Raw genomic sequence first — 24,628 nt, 5'->3', positions numbered from 1 at the left:
GCTGTTGTCAGAGCCGTTCGAAGAACTGGAGTTGATGAGGGGTGGCTGTTCCCTGTAAGCCCACCCCCTTACAGGTAGCATCTGAAAAGATGTTTTTGTTGTTGTTTAGTCATGTCCGACTCTTCGTGACCCCATGGACCATAGCACGCCAGGCACTCCTGTCTTTCACTGCCTCCCGCAGTTTGGTCAAACTCATATTTGTAGCTTCAAGAACACTGTCCAGCCATCTCGTCCTCTGTCGTCCCCTTCTCCTAGTGCCCTCAATCTTTCCCAACATCGGGGTCTTTTCCAGGGAGTCTTCTCTTCTCATGAGGTGGCCAAAGTATTGGAGCCTCAGCTTTAGGATCTGTCCTTCCAGTGAGAACTCGGGGCTGATTTCCTTCAGAATGGATAGGTTTGATCTTCTTGCAGTCCATGGGACTCTCAAGAGTCTCCTCCAGCACCATAATTCAAAAGCATCAATTCTTCTGCGATCAGCCTTCTTTATGGTCCAGCTCTCACTTCCATACAACACTACTGGGAAAACCATCGCTTTAACTATACGGACCTTTGTTGGCAAGGTGATGTCTCTGCTTTTTAAGATGTTGTCTAGGTTTGTCATTGCTTTTCTCCCAAGAAGCAGGCGTCTTTTAATTTCGTGACTGCTGTCACCATCTGCAGTGATCAAGGAGCCCAGGAAAGTAAAATCTCTAACTGCCTCCATTTCTTCCCCTTCTATTTGCCAGGAGGTGATGGGACCAGTGCCATGATCTTGGTTTTTTGGTGTTGAGCTTCAGAAAAGATGCTAAATATTAATTGGTTATATGAACTGCCACTTTTGACTTGTAGAGCTACTATACTTAATTGGTGCAGATAAAAACGGCGTAGACACTGGTTGCATCTGTGTACCTTCACTAAAATTCATTCACTGTGTTCTTATCTATTAATTGTATGTGTTTCTTCTTTTAAGGATGTCTGAATTAGTGGAAGTCCCTGAAATCGCCAGAAAACTTTCTTGGGTTGAAAACTACTGGCCAGATGATTCAGTCTTTCCTAAGCCTTTTGTTCAGAAGTACTGCTTAATGGGAGTTCAAGATAGCTATACAGATTTCCATATTGATTTTGGGGGAACGTCTGTCTGGTATCATGTTCTTTGGGTAAGAAAGCATTGCTGACTTCTAAATATACAATGTACAGTATTCATAATGGGTTTATATATATATATTGAAGGGTTCTTGCATGCACCAGCCTGGTTCCAACATACCGTAACACTAAACCAAACTACAGCTTAGCCCAAATGAGGAAATGTGAGATGAGATTGTGTTTGCTTTGCTCCTTCCCAGTCATTTTGCTACTTTAATGTGCTAAGCTGTGGTTTGGCTTAATGTTGTGTGCACTCTTTCCAGTCAGACAGTGAGCTGTAACCAAGGTTTGTCCTGTGTCTTACAATTTGTCTGGAAGAGCTAAACCATGAGTGCAGGTTTGGACAACACACTAAGCCAAACCACAGTTTCATGCAGCACACTGCAGCAGCACAATGATTGGGTAGGAGCTAAATGGCTCATGTTTTCTTATTATTATTATTATTATTATTATTATTATTATTATTATTATTTGAATTTACATATTGCCCTATTCCCGGCGGTCTCAGGGTGGTTATGAATGACACTGTTGAAACTGTTAGTTCAATTAAGGTTTTAAGTTTAACCACAAACTGGGCATTTTGTGGCTATTGGCCTGAGAGTTTTTAAATTGTTAATCTGAACACTAATGGGTGTGATAGTTGGAAAAGCTATTAAAAACTGATCTCTTCCAACTTCATGCTATTGAGTTCTCTGTTTTGCTATGCCCAGAACGTTATTTCCAGGCCTATCATGTTCAGTTGGAAAGGAACCTAGGCATTTTCATTCCTATACCCCATTCCCAACTTACCAAGCCTGATGCCTAAATGATGTTGGGCTATAATAGCTCCAGCAAGCATGGACAGTAAGAGGGTTGATTGGAGCTGCTGTCCAACAACATCTTGGGGCCACCAGTTTGGGAAAGCCTTTTGATCCCATCATCTTCTACCTCTCCTAAATTGCTACTATCACAGTTTTACTGTGTATCAGGGACAAATTGCACCTCATTCAATATTTTTTATATATAGGGTGAAAAGATATTCTACTTGATCAAACCTACTGATGAAAATTTGGCAATCTACGAATCTTGGAGTTCATCTGTCACCCAGAGTGAAGTGTATTTTGGAGATAAAGTTGACAAGTGTTACAAGTGTGTAGTGAAGCAAGGACATACTTTATTTGTTCCCACAGGTAAAATGCTTTCCCCAAGGGATAATCATGTTCATATCTGTTGAGTTTGGTGGCTGGTGTTCAGAGGACTCTTTAAAATTCAATTTAAAAAAATGTGCTAATGTGTTTAGCAATTATAGATACAATTTAGGATATGGAAGTTGAGAAATTATTAAAAGTTCCCACTCAGAGGCTGCCTGCTGTGTCTGAAAGATTCACTGTTCTGGTCTTGTCTCCCATCCAGTTAGCCTCTGCTGTATGCCTGAATCTGAATGGGTGTGGCTGAAACATTAAATCTCTCATGACACAGTGGAACAACTTGTCCTTAGAATTGTTAAGAGTGTCTGCATGAATCGCTGCTCTGGGATTTCTCCTTCAAGTGAGGATGCCTGTTCAGATCAGTGACTCATACAGACATACAAGGTCTAGACTCCTCTGAGTGTGAGTAACTTCTTTTTCTTACACTCGAGTCCACTTTGAATGTAAAAGTAAAGGGTTTCTAAGATTTCTAACTAGGAAACTAAGTATGCCTTAGGTAGTTCTATTTGAAAAGCAACATTTTAAAGCAAAATAATTTAATGTGCAGTGCGTTATGGCAACGACTATGTAACCCTAGTCAACAAAATAAAGTATACTGTATCTCTGATACTGGAATTTCGCAAATCCTTTGGGAGAGAGCAGTGTGAAATAGTCACCAAGAATATTTCATTATGTCTTTTTCAAACTTGCCTTATTGATGCCAGTACCATGAGGTCACTTATGGTCATGCTTGACTTGTGACAATTCTTTTAGTATGTAAGGTCACATTTATGAGGGATTTATAGGTTGCTACAACCACCACCTTGAAGTGTGCCTGAAAAACTGCCAAACACAGTGCAGATCTTATTACTGGCAAACTGTCCTTCCTAATGTGAAAGAGGGAACCACATTCTTCAGCCAAGAGCCTAGCACAGATGGTATTGTAGAAGTCTAGTCATGGTGTTATGAGAACATAATAGACTCCAGGGCTCCAAAGGAAAAAATCCAGAGAAGCAATGAGCATCCCTCCACTTCTTTGCTCTCTTTTAGAATTTCCGACTGCATTAACTGACCTATTTTGAGCATATATATTGGATATTATCTTCCATGTACCACTTAATGATTACACATCAGGCGGTTTTAAAACATTGTGCAAGAAACTAACACAAGAAAAATAATAAATTGCAATTATACAAGCTAAGGAGATTTCTGATACAGTGGTGCCTCGCTTAACGAATGCCCTGCTTAACGAAATTTCCGCTTAACGAAAGGTTTTTTTCTAGCGGAGGTTGCCTCGCTACACGAATTCGTTTTACGAAAAATTCATCTAGCGAATCGCAGTTTCCCATAGGAATGCATTGAAATTCAATTAATACATTCCTATGGGCAAAAAAAAAAAATTCAAAAAAATTTTTCAATGCATTCCTATGGGATTCACTAGACGAATTTTTCGTTATAAGAAAAGACCCGTGGAACGAATTAAATTCGTCTAGAGAGGCACCACTGTACTAGAGTCTGATAAACTCTTTAGACAGTGTTTCCATTCAGTGTTCCATAGACTTCCGTTTCAAGATTGAATTAGATAAAATGAACACCTTTGATTTTTATCCTGGTACTTCAGTTTGTTCCCAGCTGGAGGTGGAAGAGGCTTAGATTTTGGGATTCTCCATTTTCACACACTTTCTTCACCAAACTGCTATACAGTGGTACCTCTACTTACGAATAACTCTACTTACGAATGGAGCTCCGTCCGCCATCTTGGATGCGGTTTTGATAGGATTTTTTCTACTTACAAATTTTTAGATAGGGTTGCTTCTACTTACAAATTTTTCTCCCAATGCATTCCTATGGGATTCGACTTACAATTTTTTCGACTTACGAATGTGCGTTCGGAACGCATTAAATTCGTAAGTAGAGGTACCACTGTACTTAGAAAGTTTAATAGGATGTGGATGTCTTTCACCCAGTGTGATTAGTGAAGCCAATATTGTTACAAAACGTTATCTTGGAGGTCTTCAAAGTATCAGTGCTATCCTGTGTTTTGTTGAAGTCCAAAATGTAGGGCATGCGAAATATTTTGTAGCAGGGATACTCAGGTTCTACTTACCTGTCATTTCAGGCTGGATTCATGCTGTGCTCACTTCTCAGGACTGTATGGCTTTTGGAGGAAACTTTTTGCACAACCTCAATATTGGCATGCAGCTCAGGTTTGTATTGGAGCTTTCTCTTTTTATTATGTATCTTCTCCCATAAGCTTGAAAATATTTTTGTCATTCAGTTGATACATAATTGATTAAATGAGATTAAATGGCACAAGACACTTATAAAAGAGACAATGCTGCTATTCTGCCAGGGGTGGACTGAATATTGCAGGAATTATATCCAGATGGAAATGAATAGGTTGTTCTGTTCCACTTGCCTTTGAAATTAAACAAGATAACATGGAAGATTACATCAGAACAAACTGAAATTTGGCAAGCAAAACTCAGGAACTGGAAAATAAATGCTAATTCCTGCATACCGTAATGGCACAAGTTGCTTGAATACTGCCTGTTTAAAGTTGGGTTTATATATTAGTATTATGAAGTCCAACGTCGCAGCTCAATATGAAACAGAACTTCAAAAGAGTTAAGTCCAGTGCTTAGAAAAGTTCTGCCCAGTTTTGTCAAGTTTGATCTTATTACTCTTGACCAGGCATCCCCAAACTGCGGCCCTCCAGATGTTTTGGCCTACAACTCTGATGATCCCTAGCTAACAGGACCAGTGGTCAGGGATGATGAGAATTGTAGTCCAAAACATCTGGAGGGCCGAAGTTTGGGGATGCCTGCTCTTGACTGTAAATCTTGATGTATCTTGTTGGTCATGGACTGCTTCATTTTGCTGCACACCATATAATTTAGTGATCAATATTCACACTGAATAATCCTTCTAAATTGTTTATTTAGGTGTTATGAAATGGAGAAAAGGCTAAAAACCCCAGATCTTTTCAAATTCCCTTTCTTTGAAGCCATCTGTTGGTTTGTGGCCAAAAACTTGCTGGAAACTTTGAAAGGTAACTCATTTCATGTTTTAAGAAGAACGTGAGGCTAGACTTTTTTCTACCATTTGTGGGAAGACCCATGTCTAATGTACATCAGTCAAACAAGACATACAGTAAGTTACTCATAGTTTATAACTGGAAAATGTAAGTGTAGCTACTTTGTTCAGTTTTGATATGACAGAAACGTTATGGATTAAAAGCATTTGTAGTAAACGATACACATATGATTCAGTGGAGTACAAAAGCTTTGACAAAGAAGGCATATGAACCTTTGCCTTTAGAGTGTCCTATGAATCTTTAAATATGTGTCAACTGCAGTTATTTATATGGAAGTGAAAATATATTTGTTTCAGGACCATATTCATGCACAGCCCTCTAAAGTTACAGTTGTCACCTCACTCAAATAATTAACTTGTAGGCTGCTTCCCTTAGTCTCTCTTAGTCAGTACTCCATGCACCCCCATTTAGGTTCTCTGCCAGTCTCCCCCAAAATAGCTTTTTCCTTGGCAATAAGACTCACATTTATAAAGTAAATGTAGTTCAAATAGCTGAACTGGGAACTACAGTGGTACCTCTACTTACGAATAACTCTACTTACGAATGGAGCTCCGTCCGCCATCTTGGATGCGGTTTAGATAGGATTTTTTTCTACTTACGAATTTTTAGATAGGGTTGCTTCTATTTACAATTTTTTTCTCCCAATCCATTCCTATGGGATTCAACTTACAATTTTTTTCAACTTACAAATGTGCATTCGGAACGCATTAAATTCGTAAGTAGAGGTAGCCCTGTAATAGAAGTTGAAGAAACTGAGGACAGCAACTGAAGCTGACAAGTAACTAGACTATTAGCCAACTGCACAACAGGAGGCTGAACATGAAGCTTAAAAATTTCACCTCTAGCCCCAAAACTGTTCTGCTAATACGATGTGGGAAGGATATGCTTTTGTGAGTATGCACATGTATAAGAAATGTCCATGGCCACCACCTTGGCACTGAACCCAGGCAGCCAAGTCTTCTTTTTTAATCTGATTTAAAAAATCATTTCACTTAGCCATCCCCCTGTCAAGGGTGCTTCTACCCAAAGGAATGCACACAGCAGAGAGTTTACTCTTCATTGTCAAAGATAACACTTACAGTTGCGTCTATGGCTCCAGATACCTACACACACCAGTCTAGTGTCTAGGCAGCTACTCCCAGGTCTACTCAACCCCTTTTCTTTCCTAGAAGTTAATGGATTAAATGATTCGCTTACATTACAAAACAATTATTGTAGGAATGTTCAGTTGTGTGGCATGCTGTAACTGTTAATTTATGACCATACATATTGTAGTAATTTATAAAAAGTTTGTTTTTAAAAAGTTTTTGAACTTTGTAAGTGTTGATGATATAAACCCACACAGGGGCGTAGGAAGAGGGGGGCGATGGGAGCGCGCCGTCCCCGGCAGCGCGATCCCAGTAGGGTGCCATCGCGGCTGCCGCCCCCGCCCACGCTGGGCGGCCCGCCCCCAGAACACGCACCACGCCCCCAGGATGCGCAACAGCCCTGCCCCCACCTGGTCTCCGCCACTGAACCCATAGTTTGCTCTTCATTGTAGTTTTGAATGCATGGGTAACTTTTTACAGGTTTAAAGATTGAGAGAGAAATTGGATAGTAAATATTCACTTGACATTTATATTAATCTAATGTGCAGTGTTTTTCTTTCTTTCCAGAACTGAAAGAGGATGGTTTTTACCCTCAAACCTTCTTAGTACAAGGAGTGAAAGCTTTACTTACTGCTTTAAAGTTATGGATGAAAAAAGATGTAAGTTGAAATGTGTAGTCATAATTTTTAGTGGGTTTTCTTTCTTTAAAAGAAAAGCCTTTAAAATGCAATACAGCTTCATAAAAATTCTGTATATAAATATGCTGCTGGTTTATATTTGGGGGAACTTAACTGCTTATTTTCCTGTTTTACTAAACAGCTTGTAACAGAACATGCCTTTGAAATTCCAGACAATATAAGGCCTGGACAGTTAATTAAAGAACTATCTAAAGTGATTCGTTCTGTAGAGGTAAGAATAAAATACATTGAATATGATTGCAAAATTTGGATAATCGCATATGATTACTTTCAACTTTTGGAGATACACTCCTTTAGTTGTGCTCCTCTCTCTTCAAAAATAACTGCTAGTTTGCTGAAATGATCACTTCCAAACTATTATTCCTCATGGTTGGCAAAACTGTTTAGGTGCTTATGTTTATAAGATACTTATCAAGTATAACCCACCCTATGCTCCTATCTTAGAAATCAAAGTTTAAGCGATCACTTTATGGAGGACTTATAAAGGCAGTTTAGAGTGAATAATGAAATTTGAACTAAATCTTTAGCTGGAGCATAACCTTCTCTTTCTCTTACATTTCAGTAGTGGACAGAGTCCCTTAGGGTGCTGTTGATAATAGACAATACAGGAAGAGGATGGAATTATCTAGTTGAAAGTCTTATACTGCTACTTGAAAGTGAAACCTTTCACTTTAAAAATGTGTGGAATTGTCAATATAGGCAGCTCTAAATAACTTTCTTTTATTTAAAGGAGAACAGCAAACCAGTTAAAACTCAGGGAATTATTGGTGTGTGCCAAGTTTCGCGATCATCAAATGAATCAGCCTCCACCCATCATTCCAGACGAAAAGCAAGGAAGCTACGGGACCATGCCATCAAAACTCCATCTAATTTGGACATCTTGGAGCTCCACACAAGAGAAGTTCTCAAAAGACTAGAGATGTCCCCGTGGGAAGAGGCAAGTACAGTATTGCATATTAGAGTGAAGTAAAGCACAACATTTAATGTGCAGGGCAGATGGCACACTTAAAAATGGAAAGTTGTTGCGTTTTTAAAATAAAGACTGTGGGAGGTATAATCATATCACTGGTTAATGTTCAAAGAAAATATTATTCCCACTGCTCCGCATCATTGAATACCACTGGTTTGGTGAGGAAATAGAGTTGTTGCACTACCCAGGCACATATATATATATTGTACTGGACACCACAGGTAGGGAGGAGCGACCTCAAAATGCACTTTACATTTTGGGTGTATGTGAATAGATGAATTTTTAATTAGCAAATATAGATGTAGGGTGGCAATAAACTTATACAGTATGGCTACAGTAAAAGAATGCTAAGCCTGGAATCAGACCTTTTAAATGCTGCTTCGTTTTACCCAGAAAGATCCAGGACAGACCATATTTTGGAAGTTGCCTCTACATACTCTTCTGTGATCTAAAAAGTATTTGGTACCAGAGCTGTTTTAAGAAGAAAAATTAGAAGGGTTTTGTGGTGATGGTGGTCTTTCCCACTGGTATCACTTTTCCTTTAAAACGTCTCATCCAAATCCTCAATTACCTCCCATTTCTGGAACCTTAAGTATATAATTCTGCTTGTTCCCAGTGTATAGTTTGTGGGATGGGTTTTTATGGGTAGGAGAGGATATATTAATTGCAATTAATTGCAATCACTCCAGGTGCCCATGTTTGTGGGTTGAACAGTGTTTTAAAATCCTACCCCTAAATCCTAAAAGCATTAGGTGTAAAAACCTTGTTTTGAACAAGTCCAACTATGAAGTAAGCTGGCTCCCCTTTCTTAACCCACTTAAAAAAGAATCAAGCAACAGACTGGAAAGTAAGCTTTAAAATATAATTTACTTTCTTGATAATCATGCATTGGTTCACAGCAAAAGCAGAAGTAAAAACTATGCAGGCAAAATACTTAATATTTACAGTATAACCTGCTTCAGGTATGTGCTGAAGCTGGAGGAAGCAGAGGCATGTCTGCATCCATTGCTGGTCAGAGGGAGAGAGGGAGGAATTACTAAGTGTTCCATCCTGTTCAGGAGAGAAGGAGAAATGACATCATACAGAGTCCTCTCTACCAGTTACATTTCTATGGTCTGAGTATCTTCCTGTTAGCAATACATCTCTGTGGACTTAATATTATATGTGCTGATACATTGTAAAAATTCATCTGTAAAGTTACTATGGCTGTCTTGTGTCTCAAATTATTTCTCAGAGGAAGTACCATCCGTCCATACTTGCAAAGTAGAATAGTTTAGACATGTTAATAGAGAATATGTGCACTAAGCACCAACAATCCAGAGAATGGGAGAGAATAGAGTGTTGTGCAGGAGGAAGGAGTTGCTGCAACTTGGGCCATGTGCGTGAAAGACAATTGTACACATGAAACAGACTTTTCTCTCTGCCGTAACGGCTATTAATAATGCAGGATTTATTCGTTTGCTGACTGTCAGTGTTTTAAGTGTGGCTTGGCGGTGCACCACCACTGATGTGGATTACGAAGAGAAATAGCTTATTAAAGTACCATTAACCGTAGGTGAAATCTTTTGTCCCCTTGCTTTAGGACATGGCAAATGGTAAACTGAATGGAAGGTTTAACAAGCCTCTTCAGCCATCTTCTACTGTTCCTGAATGGAGAACGAAGGACAATGATTTACGGCTTTTGCTGTCAAATGGAAGAATTATTAGGTATAAAAAACATCAGCATGTAGCTTGCTACATGCAGTTTACTTTAGGCAATTTTGAAAATCCAGCTTGTAGTTAATTGACAGATCTGGGTTGAAAAAGGGATACAGCAAGAAACATCTGTAACCAAACATAGGAATTAAATGTTTGGAGGAACAAAGGGGAACATTTTGCAGGACTGGCTTCAACTTGAGGCAGTTCTGGATAGAGTGCTGCTATAACGGGCTTACCTTATGCGGTGGGGCAGCAGCATTTGAAACCATGCCAGATGGCTCTATGTCACCTCCACATTAATTTCTCCCAGTGCCCTCCGGAAGCACCATTTGTGGCATTGTGGGCCAGCTATCTTGTGCTGCTGGAGCTCTGACTCAGAAAAACTTCAGGCATCAGTGGTGCGCCCCACAGAGCACCAGTCCTGCTATTATAGATGGTTTTAAACCTGGTGTCAGGTCTGGAGTCAGATGCAGGTCAGCATGAAGAAGCAGCAGCCTCAGTTGTCAGTGAAGTTAACTCTTTATTCAAGGAAAAGGCATGCAACTCAACAACACTCACCAGCAGGTCTTGCCCTTATAGAGCAGTTGCCAGGATGAAGGTCCCTGCCTCCCTTGCCCTTCTAAGGTTCCCCTCCCCCAGATGTTTCCCAAGCAGTCTCAAGCTGCATTCAGCACATTCTTGGAGGACGGGGTGGGTGGGGATAGCTGGTCGCAGCAGGAGAGGGAGGCTCCCTGGATTCTTCTGTAGTCTCTTGACCCCGCTCCTATGTTTCAGCCTTGCAGTCTGAACAACTCCCTGTCACATGCTCTTCCTGCTCACTAAACCCTGTTGACCCTTCAGCATTCAGTACTTCCTTCCATTCTTCTCCCTCTGACTTCTCAGGGTCCCATCACCAATCCCCTGGCTCTGAGCCTTTCTTCTCTGGGGTTTCTCTTGGGGGTTCCCCAGCTGGTTTCTCCCACCACTCCTCTTCATCCAGCCAGTCTCTGACGCCTGGGGTGGAGAACCTTTTTCAGCGGTGGTCGGGGTCAAAGGCAAATATGGGCAAAGCAATGGGTGTGACTCTTACATTTGTACAGTAGGATACATTCCACCAATGCAAAAGTCAGATGTTTCTGCACCCCACATCTCTTTATCCCCCACATATACCTTCAGCAGTGGCAGCACCCCCCAAGCAAACAAGAGGCATTATCATAGTTCAAGAACACATTGAAGCATTGAACGATTGTGCAAAGCAGGGTGGTGGCAATGTGGCCTTTGGTGAAGGCATGACCTGCAGGGAGTCTTGAGGGCGAACTTGAGAGGCTTGGAAGGTCAAGTTTGGCTTCCTGGCCTGAGGTTTTCCACTCCTGTTTCAAATAATTGAAAATGATTTAAACCTTCTGTTAAAGAGAATAACAGGCAGCAATTCTGCACAGACTTGGAAAATGAGAAATGGTACTGTAAATGTTCTAGGAAGCAGTGAAAATTGGCTATTACTTCTAAAAAGATGGGGCAAGGCCCCAATGGATCTTTTTTTGGTTTGGTAACAGGTTATTTTATTACAGAGATGAGAGGCAACCTTTTAGAGATCGAAGTCTTTACACTGCGGACAGTGAAGATGAGGATGAGAGAGCAGAGTCAGAGAAGGAAATAATAGTTAAGGTAGAAGAACAGATCTCCCAGGAAGCAGATGGCAGTGTAGATGCTCAGAAACCACTGAACAGTAAGTATGTTTTCCTTGAACTAGAAATCCAGGACTATTGTATCAGTACCGTCCTTCATTGTTGCTTTGTACTGCTGATCAATGTGGCATCATTCATCAGGGTAGTTAAGCTTCCACTGACAATTGCTGCATTTAGACATACAGTAATGATAAATCATGTCTTAGCACTATGTGATTGAGTCTTCCTCTGCTCAGACTTATGTGCTGTCCCCATTTTCTCCTTTCCCTGCATGACTGGAAGGAGGATTATGGAAGTTTATACTTTTGATTTTAGTTGAACCAGACCTTTCTCTTTCTTCTGAACCAGAGTTCATGGCTAACACTAACTATACGGTACTTAGTTTAAACAAGACAGCTTCAAAAAACCATGAGTTGAGGCTGACTTGTTTTTGAAACTGACCTTAGTCTTGAAGTCCATTCCCTGGTTCAGATTGAAGCATAGCTTTGGCTGGTTAAAACACCAAATAAAAGCATCTGGAATCCTCATCTTGGCCACATGGGAGGAACACACAAGGTCAGGAGAAGGCCAAGCTCTTTTACACAGCACTGTGCCATGGTTTAGTGTCACTTCCAGATGCAGTCAATATTTTTTTAAAAAAGGCTAAAGGTGGGTTATGAGTGTTTGTTAAATTCAGACATGGCTGTGTTCATAGACACAGGTCAATGTCTTTGGTTAATTGGGAAATTCATAGCTTGAAATATAGTATCTATGACTCATGAGCTGGAACTGTTGGAGACCTTCGTATAATGAGTTCAAGCAATATGTTACCCTTATATAAATAAATTATTGTGACTGTCTACGATCACAGGGAAAAAATCCAATTTGATCAAAGTGGAATTTCTACCGAGAATTCCCTATATATGGAATATATAGTATTTTCCCAATTGCAGTGGCTTTCTGAGGCCAGAAATTAAATTCCTAAGAACCGGGAAATAACAAATTCCTTACAAATTACAAACTTTCATTCCTATACTGCTTAACAGTGGTCATTAAATTCTGTTTTTGGAGTGTGGCTATGTGTACTAAGAGTTTCATTGTCTTCAAAGCAATGTACAGTCACAGAATGAAAGGCTCAGCCGGAACTATAGGGAAGTATGTCCAATTAATATATGGAAAATATTAAAAATCCCTCTGTTTTTCTCCTCCAGTGTTCTTTGAAAGTGTGAAATCAGAACTCAGGAATGGAAACTCAGAATACTCTGATATTTCTGATTCAGAAGAATCTGAGCCTGATTGCACTAACCAGGTAAATACAAGAATGACACAGGTGGTGGTTAAATGAAGTATTAAACATTAGAATTCAAAGGACATCTAGCTCTGAATAGTATTAATGACAGAAATGGGCAAGAACAGTTTGTGCATTGGGGTGGAGGAGTTAGATGAAAGTTCAGCTAGTATAGACATAAACTTTTTTTTTTAGGCTGACCCTGCTTACAATCCATTTTCTTTTTAAATTTTATAGATCTGCATCTAAAGTATACCAAGCATACATTTATGCAATCTTTTATTGCCTAAGACATGGCTTCCAAATAGAATTCCATCCCATCCTCATAACCCAACATCTCTAGGAATATATATTTAGACACCCTAACCTTAAGAATTAGGGATGCGGGTGGTGCTGTGGTCTAAACCACAGAGCCCTAGGGCTTGCCGATCAGAAGGTCAGCGGTTCAAATCCCTGTGACAGGGTGAGCTCCCGTTGTTCAGTTCCCAGCTCCTACCCACCTAGCAGTTCAAAAGCACGTCAAAGTGCAAGTAGATAAATAGGTGCCGCTCCAGCGGGAAGGTGTTTCCATGCGCTGCTCTGGTTTCACCAGAAGCGGCTTAGTCATGCTGGCCACATGACCCAGAAGCTGTCTGCAGACAAACGCTGGCTCTCTTGGCCTATAGATCAAGATGAGTGCGTAACCCCAGAGTCGTCTGTGACTGGACCTAACGGTCAGGGGTACCTTTATCTTTACCTTTACCTTTAACCTGAAGAATTAACTAAAATTAAAATATGAAGTAGAAATTAGTGTAGAAGTTAATGGTTTTTACTGTGTTGAAAGTTTTGTTTTCCTCCCACCAGCAAAAAGATTTCTCTCTTGAGGAGTCAGAAAGCTCAGGTGATGAGAAACAGGAAGTAACTTCAAATTTTAGAGAGGAATCTAAAATAACAAATGACCTCTTTCAAACCATGCAGAAGCCATCTAGACATCTAGAAATGACGATTAAAAGGTGAGTGAAAAAAGGGTGGTAGTGGTTAACAATTAAAAAATTAATGGAGGTGCTTGAAGCAAATTATATTCATTGCTTTCTGTTAAATAGGAAAATGAAACATTTTAGTCCTGTGAAACAGATTTCTTCTTTCCTCTTATTTTTTAGGGAATGTCCTACCTCGACCAGTACGGAGGAAGAAGCTATTCAGGGCATGCTTTCTATGGCAGGATTGCACTATACCACTTGTTTACCAAGTCATATGCAGAGCACAGACTGCACTGATAGAAGAAGCTCTCTTCAGGAACACAGAAGCTATCCCAAAAGTAGGCATAAAGACAAGCTGTCTTCCCAGAGTCATAAAGCAGAATATGGTAGGTTGTCTTGTAGGTGTATATTATGCCAAAACTAAAAGATGCCTAAGCTATAGATTGCAAAAGTAGGCTGCATGGCTGGATTAGCTTGAAAGTTGCAGTCCCCTTCAGGGAATCAAGATCAATGGAATATCAATGGTTTTTGTTTGTTTTTTGCTCAGATTTAGATTTTCTAACTTTCTAAGACAGCAGATGGCTCATGTGCTGCCTGTAGAAAAAAAATAGATACATCTGACTTCAGCTACTAGTGCACATGCCAGGCTAAAAAGGTCTGTGTAGTTGGGCAGACAGTTTCTAGTAAAAGCAAGTGACTAGACTGCTGGAAACATGCAAGGCTTACATTTCTCCATTCCAACTTGGAAGTTGGAAGGCATGTGCTTCAAATGCTCTTGTTTCTCTTTCTGATATTAAGTGCCTAAGATACGAACACCAGAAATCTGTTGTGGTTGAATTGATTAATTTATAATTGGGGGCATTGTGCAGAGATTTCAGCAGGTAACCGACAGATGCAGTGACTCATGCATTCTTGCATTAACAGATGGATTTATTTTTCCAGCTAGAGAGGTAATAAAACTCTAAGCATTCGTATTCTCAAATTACTCGATATGAGATTAGGAGTATAAAAAGCTAAAAACCTTACAGGGGCTGCTTATGGGATTAAAGACACCTGTGTGTTAACACTGTGTTTACTAATTCTACCACAGTAGGGTTCTTTAACGTCATAAATATAACAATTTATAAAGATTTTAATGATTGTGAATGAAATTTCATTGGAAGTATAAAATCCAATTTAATACAATGTTCATTTAAAGTTGATAGAAAATACAGGAAAATATCACTAATCCAAGTAGCAGCAGCAGCAGCGTTTTTTACATTGAATTTTCCGAGACCATTATATAGGCTTAAAATTAATTTTTAAAAATATGAAATTGAGACAATGGCCACATTCAGATGTAATGCTAAACCATGAGGTCTCCCACATATTTCACTTCCACTTTAGTCAAGCAGAGAAACAAACCATGGAACGGCTTACTTTGTGTCATGCCAGAACTGGTGCTTGTAGTTTGTTTCTCTCCCTGTGAACTGTGACTGGAAGCCAAGTCTTGTTCTTTGCTTCCTGATTGGATTTGTTTGGGAGAAACCAAGAGGCACGGTGGTTCACACATGATGTTAATCTGGGTTGTTCCTCTGCTTCAATAAGGGAAGAGTGTTCACTCTATGTGCAAACGTGCACAGCTTATACACAGGATAACTTGCTTACCCATAAGACATAGCTTAGTACTGTGTCTAAACACAGCCATTACCAAAATAGCAAAATCAAAATGTAACAGCAGAATAATGAGGGGGTGGGGAAGCATAAAAATATGATTTCAGTAATAGTTTGTTAATTTGCTGGTTCTGGTTTTCTTAAATTTATTTTACTTAATAAATGATAGCCTTTTGTCAGAGGTAAGAAAATCATAGCATGGTTTGTTTTATATATATAAAAGAATCAACAGTGATGTGAGTTTCCTTCATAGAAGTTGGTCAGAATTGCCAGTACTTTGCCCCAGTAACTTGTTTCACCACTTTAGGGAGATAGCAAGATGTTTGCTTTTAGCAAAACCCAGAAAGCATAGTAACTTGACAGCTGTGACAGCAGATGTTGTCTCAACTATAATCTGTTTGATGCTTTCCCACCCATCTCTATATCTATGGTTACGAAGAGATGCAGATGGCAAAGGCAAACAGTTTTGATCCAAAATGCTTAAGTTTTTATGGGTTTGTATTGGGGAAGATCTAATGCTGTCTGAAGTATGAAAGGCATGTACAAGTGGCACAAATACAACAAGGATCTGATAAGTGTGATATGTTGGTGATCTTTCACTGTGAGCCCTTACAATCACCACTGCAGATTGGAGCTGCTCTAGTTTCCATTGTAAATTTATCTACCAGTAGATTTTAATATCTTTTGTGTACAAGCTAGACCATCCTATAACATTTTGCGCTGTAGGGTTCTGTGTTAGCTAGCATTCTCTTTCCCAAAGAAAACTGCAGACCTATGACGACAATAAGCCATTGCATTATTCTAGTAGGAGGTTTGCCTCATAATAGTGTAAAATTTGTTATGTTGAACTTCTCTTGGGTTGCTCTGGTAGTACACTATGTTGAATCTATAGGGGAGAATGAATAACATATAAAATATACTAAGAACTTCAAATTTCTGTTCAGGTAAGCACATAAAAGAAGAAAAGGATGTGGGAGCTTCAACATTTGCTACACAATTTCATGCAGTTTCTAAAGTAAATCCTCAGGTAAGATTACGTTATGTGTCTAATAAAGCAGCTTGCTGTGTACTGTACACATTAAATCAGGAGTGGGAACCGGATTTGACCAATTTGCTCTTGGCACACTGCTTTTGACACGTGGGTGGGGATGCTGTGCCAATCATTGGGCAACCTATACCATTATGTGATTCAACGTCAAAGGAAGAATTAAAATTTAAGGCCAATTGCAAGCCTGCTTTCTGCAGGGATCAGCTCCACCCAATAACTCAGATTGAAAGCTGCTGAATGAAGCTGATCCCAGCAGCGGTTGCTTTTGGCACCAAATTAAAAAGGTGCCGAATGCAAACTCTTACTTGCTGAGGAACAAACTGGTAGCATGCTTTAAGGCTTCCCATTGTTCCTTTGCAGCCAGCCCCACACCTGACTTCATATAACATCCAGTTTGGGGCAGGTGGCTGTGGCTGGGGGAAACAGCCTTGTGGGTCTACTTTGGGTCACAGGTTGGGGGTTCCTCAAGCTCGCACTAAATATTCAGAGGGGTTCCAGATTACAGAATATAACTTTTATTAATTTCCCATTGCCTCTGCTCTAACATGAATGTACTCTTTGGTGAAGGGTTCTGTATAACTTGAACACTTAAGTATTTTTTGCATGTTTTTACAAATAAGTGATAGTGTGTGTAAGCACCGGTAAGTAAGTAAATTTTTATTTATACCCCGCCCTCCCCGGCCAAGACCGGGCTCAGGGCGGCTAACATCAAATATCAAATACATTAAAACACAATCAAACAATTGATTAAAATACAGCTTAAAAATTAGAATCAGGATAAAATTAAATGACTGCCCATGAATTACAGCCATAGGGGTCGGGAACCTCAAGTATTCGTCAGGGTCCTGCGGAATGTTGGTCCCACAAATTGATCTCACATGTGCTGATAAAAGGGCCAAAGAGGTAACTTGCAGGGTCCCATAGAGGGGGGGTCAAACTGGACCCAGACCAAAGGCCAGGCGGAACAGCTCCGTCTTGCAGGTTCTGCAGAAGGATGTCAATTCCTGCAGGGCCCTGGTCTCCTGCGATAGAGCGTTCCACCAGGCTGGGGCCAAAGCCAAAAAGACCTTTGCCCTGGTTGAGGCCAGTTTAACCTCCAAGATAATATTATTTGCGGACTGTAAGGTCCTCTGCGGGGCATACCAGGAGAGGCGGTCCCGTAAGTATGAGGGTTCTAGGCCATATAGGGCTTCAAAGGTTAAAACCAGCACCTTAAACCTGACCCTGTAGCACTGGATGAATGTGGTCCCACAGCAAGGACCTTGTAAGGAACCTTGCAGTGGCATTCTGCACCCGCTGAAGTTTCTGGGTCAGCTTCAAGGGCAGCCCCACGTAGAGCGAGTTACAAAAATCAGACCTGGATGTGACCGTCGCATGGCTCACTGTGGCTAGATCAGGGCGAGAGAGGTAAGGGACCAGCTGCTTAGCATGCCGAAGGTGGAAAAATGCTGCCTTTGCTGTAGCTGCAACCTGCGCCTCCATAAAGAGGGAGGCGTCGAAGGTTACACTCAAACTCCTGACGGAAGGTGCTGGCACTAATTGAGCCCTCACAAGAGATGGGAGTTGGCCCCCCAACCCCATGTCGTCATTACCCAGCCAGAGGACCTCTGTCTTCGAAGGATTTTACTTCAACCGGCTCCCACTAAGCCACAGATTCCAAGCATCTGGTCAGTGTGTCTGGGAGCGAGTCAGGATGGCCATCCATCAACAGATAAAGCTGGGTGTCATCAGCATATTGATGACAACCCAGCCCAAAATTCTGGACAAGCTGGGCAAGGGGGCACATAAAAATGTTAAAAAGCATTGGGGAGAGGATTGCGCCCTGCGGCACTCCACACACCAAGGGGTGCCGTGACGACAACTCCTCCCCTAGCACCACCCCCTGTCCCCAACCTGAAAGGAAAGAGCGCAGCCATTGTGAAACTGTGCCCTGAATCCCCATGTCAGCAAGGCGGTGGTCCAAAAGTTCGTGGTCAACCATGTCGAAGGCTGCTGACAAATCTAAAAGTGGGATGGCAGGGGGAGAGATGCTGAAGTGTGGCATGCAAGGCTGCATTGGTGTAGGTTACACAAAGAAAGGAAAAGTAGTCAAGTTCACTTCTTCTATGGGTGCAGTCTACCCACATTTAAGTTCTTTGTTGTATTCTGAACATAGTGTTGATGTTTTCATATGTTTGTATGTGTCTCCCATTCATTCAGAATTTAATTATTGGCTTCCTAGAACAAATTGTTTAAAGTTACAAAAACTGTCTTTCTGGCGCTGTATTCGTTGCATTCCAGAATCAAACTGTCTTTCTCCCTCCATAGGATACAAGTAAGGCTCAGAAATACTTCAAGAAGGAAGGTGCTTCTGAGACCTGTTATAAAATTCCAGAAAACAGGATCCATTTACAAACCAATGCTTTGAACTTCCCCCACGGCAAGTGCATCCAGGACTCGAGCTTGATGGAAGGGGAGTGCAGGCTAAGTGATGGCAGCCTCAGTCCTGACAGGCCATATGGTGAAACATCGTTGTCTGTACCTCTTCATCCAACTAAGCGGCCAGCATCAAATCCACCCCCTATCAGCAACCAGGCAACAAAAGGTGGTGTAATAATCTGTGTTTATTTCTCTTAGCCAGAAATCACTGACAATTGCTTTATGCAAAACAAGCTGTAATGCATGGTTTAAACGATGTGCCCATTCGGAAAATGGGTTCCCACCCAGTCTGCAGTGCCACACAATTGGCCCTTTTTAGATGTTGAATTCCATAATATTTCATGTGAGGGATTATGTTGTGCACATTTCTTTTTTTTTAGCCACACACACACACACACACACACACACACACACACACACACACTCTATCAGCAATATAGGGTAAGAGGTGGTCTTGTTCTAGTTTTTATTATGTATTTTGTGTGGTGCAAACTACACCACCGCCACCACAACGGCATAATAATGACATCCCTTACAAGCCTGTAGTTCAGAACACTCCATATACATTGAAATGCATTATATAAATAAGGACTGGTGGTGGTTAGTATTGCAACCTCAAATTTGTACATTTGCCCTTCAGGTGGTTGGTGTCACACAACTACCTAATTGGAGTACAGTGGTGCCTCGCTTAACGAATGCCCTGCTTAACAAAATTTCCGCTTAACGAAAGGATTTTTCGAGCAGAGGTTGCCTCGCTGGACGAATTCGTTTTATGAAAAATTCGTCTAGCGAATCGCGGTTTCCCATAGGAATGCATTGAAATTCAATTAATGGTTCCTATGGGCAAAAAAAAATTCAAAAAAATTTCAATGCATTCCTATGGGATTCACTAGGCGAATTTTTTGTTCTAAGAAAAGACCCGTGGAACGAATTAAATTCGTCTAGCGAGGCACCACTGTAGTAGTCAGTATACCAGAAGAATCAGAACAGAATATAGCTAGTTCCTGACAAGCTTCTGTTGCCTCATATTCCTGTCTAGGAAATCCCAAGTTGTGCCAACATGGGGCTGATTTTACTGAACTATGGAAGTACAAGCATGAATGGTGGTTAGCAGTACCAGCTTTTTCTTTCTTTTTCAGGAAAGCGTCCAAAGAAAGGAATGGCAACTGCCAAGCAGCGCTTAGGGAAGATTCTAAAGCTGAACCGAAATGGCCATGCACGCTTCTTTGTTTGATGCAGTAGTTGCTACCACTGCTGCTGCTGTTCTTTTTATGCACGGACCAGTACTGAGGGGGAACAGTGCCTGGAGCTTCTGTTTTATTCCTCTGCTTGAAGCAGAATGCATGTACCTTATTAGAACACTGCCTAATGAACAAAAACTCAATGCTGCATTTTCACTGTGCCACACCTGCTCAGCAATAACCATTTGGGAAACAGGGGAATATTCAGAGAGACTATGGACTTGGGAGATGGTCTTTCTTCAGGGCTCAATCATTTTGTTGTTTCTGGTAGCGTCTGAGCTAATTCACGAACAGAAGAGTGTGATGAAGGTGGTTATCAATAATTTATTTGACAGATTTTTTTTGCAACTATTGAATTCATTTTAAAACTATTTATTTGTGGGAATTATGATTATTTTAGATGTTGAGAATGTGAAGGTTTCTGTTTGTCCTTTATGTCTGTCTGTCTGTCTCCAGTGGAGAGCCACATGAATGATTTACTCTGCATTCAAACAATTGATAACAGGTATAGTCTTAAACATGGATGTGATGCATTAAGTTAAGGCACATGGAATCACATGTTAATTTCTGCTCTTTATATAAGCTCTTGACTGGCTTTTGTACTGACTTCTAAAGTACGTATTCTATTCTTGCTCCTCCCTCTTCCTCCTCTCATGTTTTGCCATTTGTTCTGGATGATAAATTGGCATAACGTTACAAAGAGCTCTTTTCACACATGTGTGCTTCCTCCTCCTGCCTATTTGTTTCCATATCATTGAGAACGATTCATGCTAAGCATGGGTAGCTGTAAACCAAGGGTAGCACTACAGCTATTATTGATTTAAGTGTAGACACTTAAAATGTTTTCTTTTTCTTTTTTTGGAGGAAGGCTATTGCGGCAGAGTATTAATGAAAGGTCTTAAGTTTTTGTATATATGTAACTATGTTTCATAGCTTGCTAAAACTCAGAATGACTATTTTGTGTCATGCTTTGCAAATATCCAGTAGTAAATGCCAATTCTGAAATACATGTAAATAACTTAGATGATAAATTTGTATTTTTGTAATATAAAATTGAATATTTAAGCTGTTTTTGGAGGAAAAGGGGAGGCAGCTGTACTACTACTTTGGTAAGAGGGCTATTCAGTACTAAAGTGGGAATACTAGGGATACCGCTTTGGATTTCTTCTTCTTCTGTTGATAAAGAGGTAAAGCATGGCCAAAGCTACTCAGTTGCTTGACTTCTTTTAACATCAATAAAAACTTCCAAGCCTTCAGGTTATATCAAAAATAAAATATCTTTAAAGTCCCCAAATAGGACTTTTCTGTGTTTAAACAATTTTATATATTCAGTATTCGCTGCATCTATGTGTGTGTATCTGTATTAAACTAGACAGAATGACCTTTGTCACCTATCAGAATAGACATTAGTCAGACATTCTTGGCTACTGCAGTTACTAAGACTTACTGGTAGCCAAAATTCTCAGTGGAAACATTTCAAGGCTGCAGTCCTTAACAGAGTTCCTAACACTTCCCATTTAACTGAATAGGAATTAACCGCATAGCTACATGCAGGATGGTAGCCAAAACAATGAAGGTAGCAATCTTAACTTGGAAATAAGCCCCATTGTAATCTTTGGGACTGACCTCTGAGTAAATATGGTTAGTTGTGGAGTGTAAATGGATAAAAATAGGATAATGGGATTGTGGTGTGTCCTAGATTTTGAAAGTTACCACACATAGTGTTCTTCACTCTTCTTTCTTCATCGAATTACAGCTTTTTTTTTCAGCACTTGTGTGTCCACATTATATAACTAAAACCAAACTGGATAAGCTGCATGTTGTCAGCATTATAAACGGAGCCAGTTACAGAAAGAGAATTTAATAGTAGCTTTTGGAAACACTGAAATTTACTGGTTAATCTGAAATCACACACTTTTCAGAATTGATAAGAGAAAATGATTCCCCCCCCAGCAGTCCATATATCTTTTAACTGAGCTACAGATCATTTAAGTTGAAATACTTAAAAGTTCTCGGTTCCCTCTTAAAGTAAAATTACTTGTCCTTTTGGTTTAAGCAGAAAAAGCAATTCTAAAGTGAATTTCAAAGCATTTGCATTTCTTCAGTTCTTACTTTAAAATATTCCAGTGAATCCATAGTAGCTAGCAGATCCTATAACTGATCTCCTTTCTCTAAACACATCTTAATTACTAAAATATAGCTATGGCCTTATAGGGTGATTGTGGTGGTAGAAGAGGAGAGGGTTTTTTAATGGCTGTTACCAGTTACTTTTCTCATTCCTCCACCCCCCACCAGCACTACGACTCACTTCCATTGTCATGAGCATGCAAGCCTATTTTCATAGACAAAGAGAAATACTTTCTAGAGTCTTCTGACTTTTTGTCTTTCAAATACTAATTGAGGGAAATATCCCCCATTACCACTTTAGTAAGACTTTTACCAAAATGAAGCTTTGGATTAGGCATTAAGATTAATTTTGAGGAAGGTAGAGTACATCAATTGTGTGCACCAAAATAAATTGCTCTGAAGCAATAATTATTTTGGTGGCTTGATCGAGACAAGTCTTGTTTGTGTGTTAATAACTTGCTTGATAGAAGCCCTTGCTGCACCAGACTTTTATGTGTAACAGATTGTCTGAATTGGGTGCTATAGTCCTGACTTCATCATTTCACTTCCTTGTGGGACAGGAAGCAGTGCTAAAGCCATATCTGACAGAAGGTTAGTGAACCTTATTTTCAAAGAGATTTTTAAATCCCTGGAACAAGAGCTTCAGCTGTAGGGTGGAATTACAATAGACCTATTCTCTCTTGGAGTCGTAAGGTGATAGGAATATGTGAAATGAAATGTTTGGGTTTCGGCCAAACGAGAGAGAATCGAAAAGGGCATTGGTATACTGGTGTTTAGTGACATCCCCAGCCACATTTCACTTTATCCAATATTTACTCATAAAGCCAGCCTACAAACTAGCCTCAGTTGACTTCTGTGGTAAGATTTACCTATGCAATCAGTAACAATGACATACAATCATATTCAAAACCATCTCAGAGGCGTAGAACAAGAAGAGCTGCCTTTCTGGCCACAATCTGAAATGCTTACATAATGTTCTTCAGCCGAAGAGTACAATATCATGGTCAGATCAAATAAACTTTACTTCGCCTAAGCTTTTCACATGCCGTAGACTGCCTTCATTTGCCAGAATGTGTAGTCATTTAAAAAACAAACAAGCAAACTTTGTAGGATTTGAGTCATGACTTGACACTTTTGCTTACTCTGTAACTGGTAGCTTAGAAGAAACCCAATGAGACCCGATGCTATAAATGACCAGAGAATCCCCTGCATAATGCCTCTCCTTGCCCACAATTTCTGTGCCACCAAAAATCTCAAGTCATCTTTTTGTGAGGAGGAGAAGAAGAAGAACTACTTGGATTATTCATACTTCCAGACCATTAAAAACTGTTCATGGCCTTGGGCCTAAGTGAATCCAGGGCAACTTTATTTTGTGTCGTAAATATGAACTGAATTTAAGGGCCTTACCGTTTTGTAGTTTAAACTAGGTTCAGAGCTGCAACATCTGTTTTTTTCCAAAAAGGCAAAGATCTGTCTACAAAATGAATGAATCATGCAGCACTTGGGTGGGAATGAGACGAGCACTAATTAGGAAATGTAGCTGCTGCTGAAGCTGCATTTCTAACTAGAAAAGGACTTTGATTATAAATTTTAAGCCATAATAGTTTCTTGCTGTGGGAAGGGAATGAAAAATCACTTTAAGAGATTATATTAATATGAATTATCACAGTTTTAACTTTGCCTGTGCTTTGGCATTTTTAAAATATTCATTGCATTTGAAAAAAGGGGTTAGGTCTTGGCTATATTTACTAGTTTTGTAGTAGTGTTTTTGCTGATGTGACTTCCCCCCACACCCTTTTTCTACTGTCAGTCTTATTTCTAACTTGAATGTTTGTGAAATAGCTGTCTTTCTGCATAGGGGGTTGTGTGTCCTCTGCTCCTTTTTACAGAAACACACTACTGTGTCGAGTGTTTTGGCTGGGAAATGGGATGCTGCAGCTTTAAGAGCATTTTTCGATTTATAACAGTGTTTCCCATCCCATTTTTGCCTGCAGGCAGGGAAAGTGTATGTACAGTATTTATTTTGTTTCAATTTTACTTTAATATTTGTAAGTTTATATAAGTAGCTTATTGATTTCTTGTTTGGAAGGACAAGTGGCTTGTTTAAATTTGTATTTGACCATAGTTTCCACTTCCTGTACTTCAAAAATACTGAAATTAAAATCTGTATTGCTTATGTTTTTGATTTCAGCATTCAAGTGTTTAATTTCAGCACACTCATTCAGTGTAAATATTGGATGTGATACAGAATGTCTTATGGAAAAAACCAAACTTAATTCCACTGCTACTTCTGATTTTCTATCACTCTTGGTTTTTGAGCAAAGCTTGAGTTCAGAATGTATTCCCAGAATAGCAATACTAGCTTCACTTATTTCAAAATACTTTAGAAAATGGGCTGAAGTTTTGGTGGTA

The 24,628-nt window shown here is 40.0% G+C and overlaps 1 protein-coding gene across 3 annotated transcripts in view; it reads left to right on the top strand.

The window, feature by feature from the left end:
• The window catches only part of KDM7A (lysine demethylase 7A), a 49,349-nt gene extending 24,948 nt beyond the window's left edge, over nucleotides 1–24,401 (top strand). For 2 of the 3 annotated variants that reach the window (XM_035126577.2, XM_060279927.1), the window contains 15 exons: nucleotides 950–1,136; nucleotides 2,129–2,291; nucleotides 4,408–4,495; nucleotides 5,234–5,340; nucleotides 7,041–7,132; nucleotides 7,293–7,382; nucleotides 7,902–8,108; nucleotides 9,724–9,848; nucleotides 11,372–11,544; nucleotides 12,694–12,791; nucleotides 13,614–13,762; nucleotides 13,910–14,115; nucleotides 16,327–16,409; nucleotides 18,738–19,014; nucleotides 19,988–24,401. In XM_035126577.2, the coding sequence (XP_034982468.1) occupies nucleotides 950–1,136; nucleotides 2,129–2,291; nucleotides 4,408–4,495; nucleotides 5,234–5,340; nucleotides 7,041–7,132; nucleotides 7,293–7,382; nucleotides 7,902–8,108; nucleotides 9,724–9,848; nucleotides 11,372–11,544; nucleotides 12,694–12,791; nucleotides 13,614–13,762; nucleotides 13,910–14,115; nucleotides 16,327–16,409; nucleotides 18,738–19,014; nucleotides 19,988–20,082 (2,140 nt within the window). In that variant the 3' untranslated portion in view covers nucleotides 20,083–24,401. The remainder of the gene's footprint in view (nucleotides 1–949; nucleotides 1,137–2,128; nucleotides 2,292–4,407; nucleotides 4,496–5,233; nucleotides 5,341–7,040; nucleotides 7,133–7,292; nucleotides 7,383–7,901; nucleotides 8,109–9,723; nucleotides 9,849–11,371; nucleotides 11,545–12,693; nucleotides 12,792–13,613; nucleotides 13,763–13,909; nucleotides 14,116–16,326; nucleotides 16,410–18,737; nucleotides 19,015–19,987) is intronic. The other variant, XM_035126578.2, reaches the window with a different exon arrangement.
• The last annotated feature ends 227 nt before the right edge of the window (nucleotides 24,402–24,628 follow it).

This window comes from Zootoca vivipara, chromosome 10 (genome assembly GCF_963506605.1).
Source record: "Zootoca vivipara chromosome 10, rZooViv1.1, whole genome shotgun sequence".
Lineage (NCBI taxonomy): Eukaryota > Metazoa > Chordata > Lepidosauria > Squamata > Lacertidae > Zootoca > Zootoca vivipara.
This window is presented reverse-complemented; position numbering and strand designations above follow the sequence as displayed.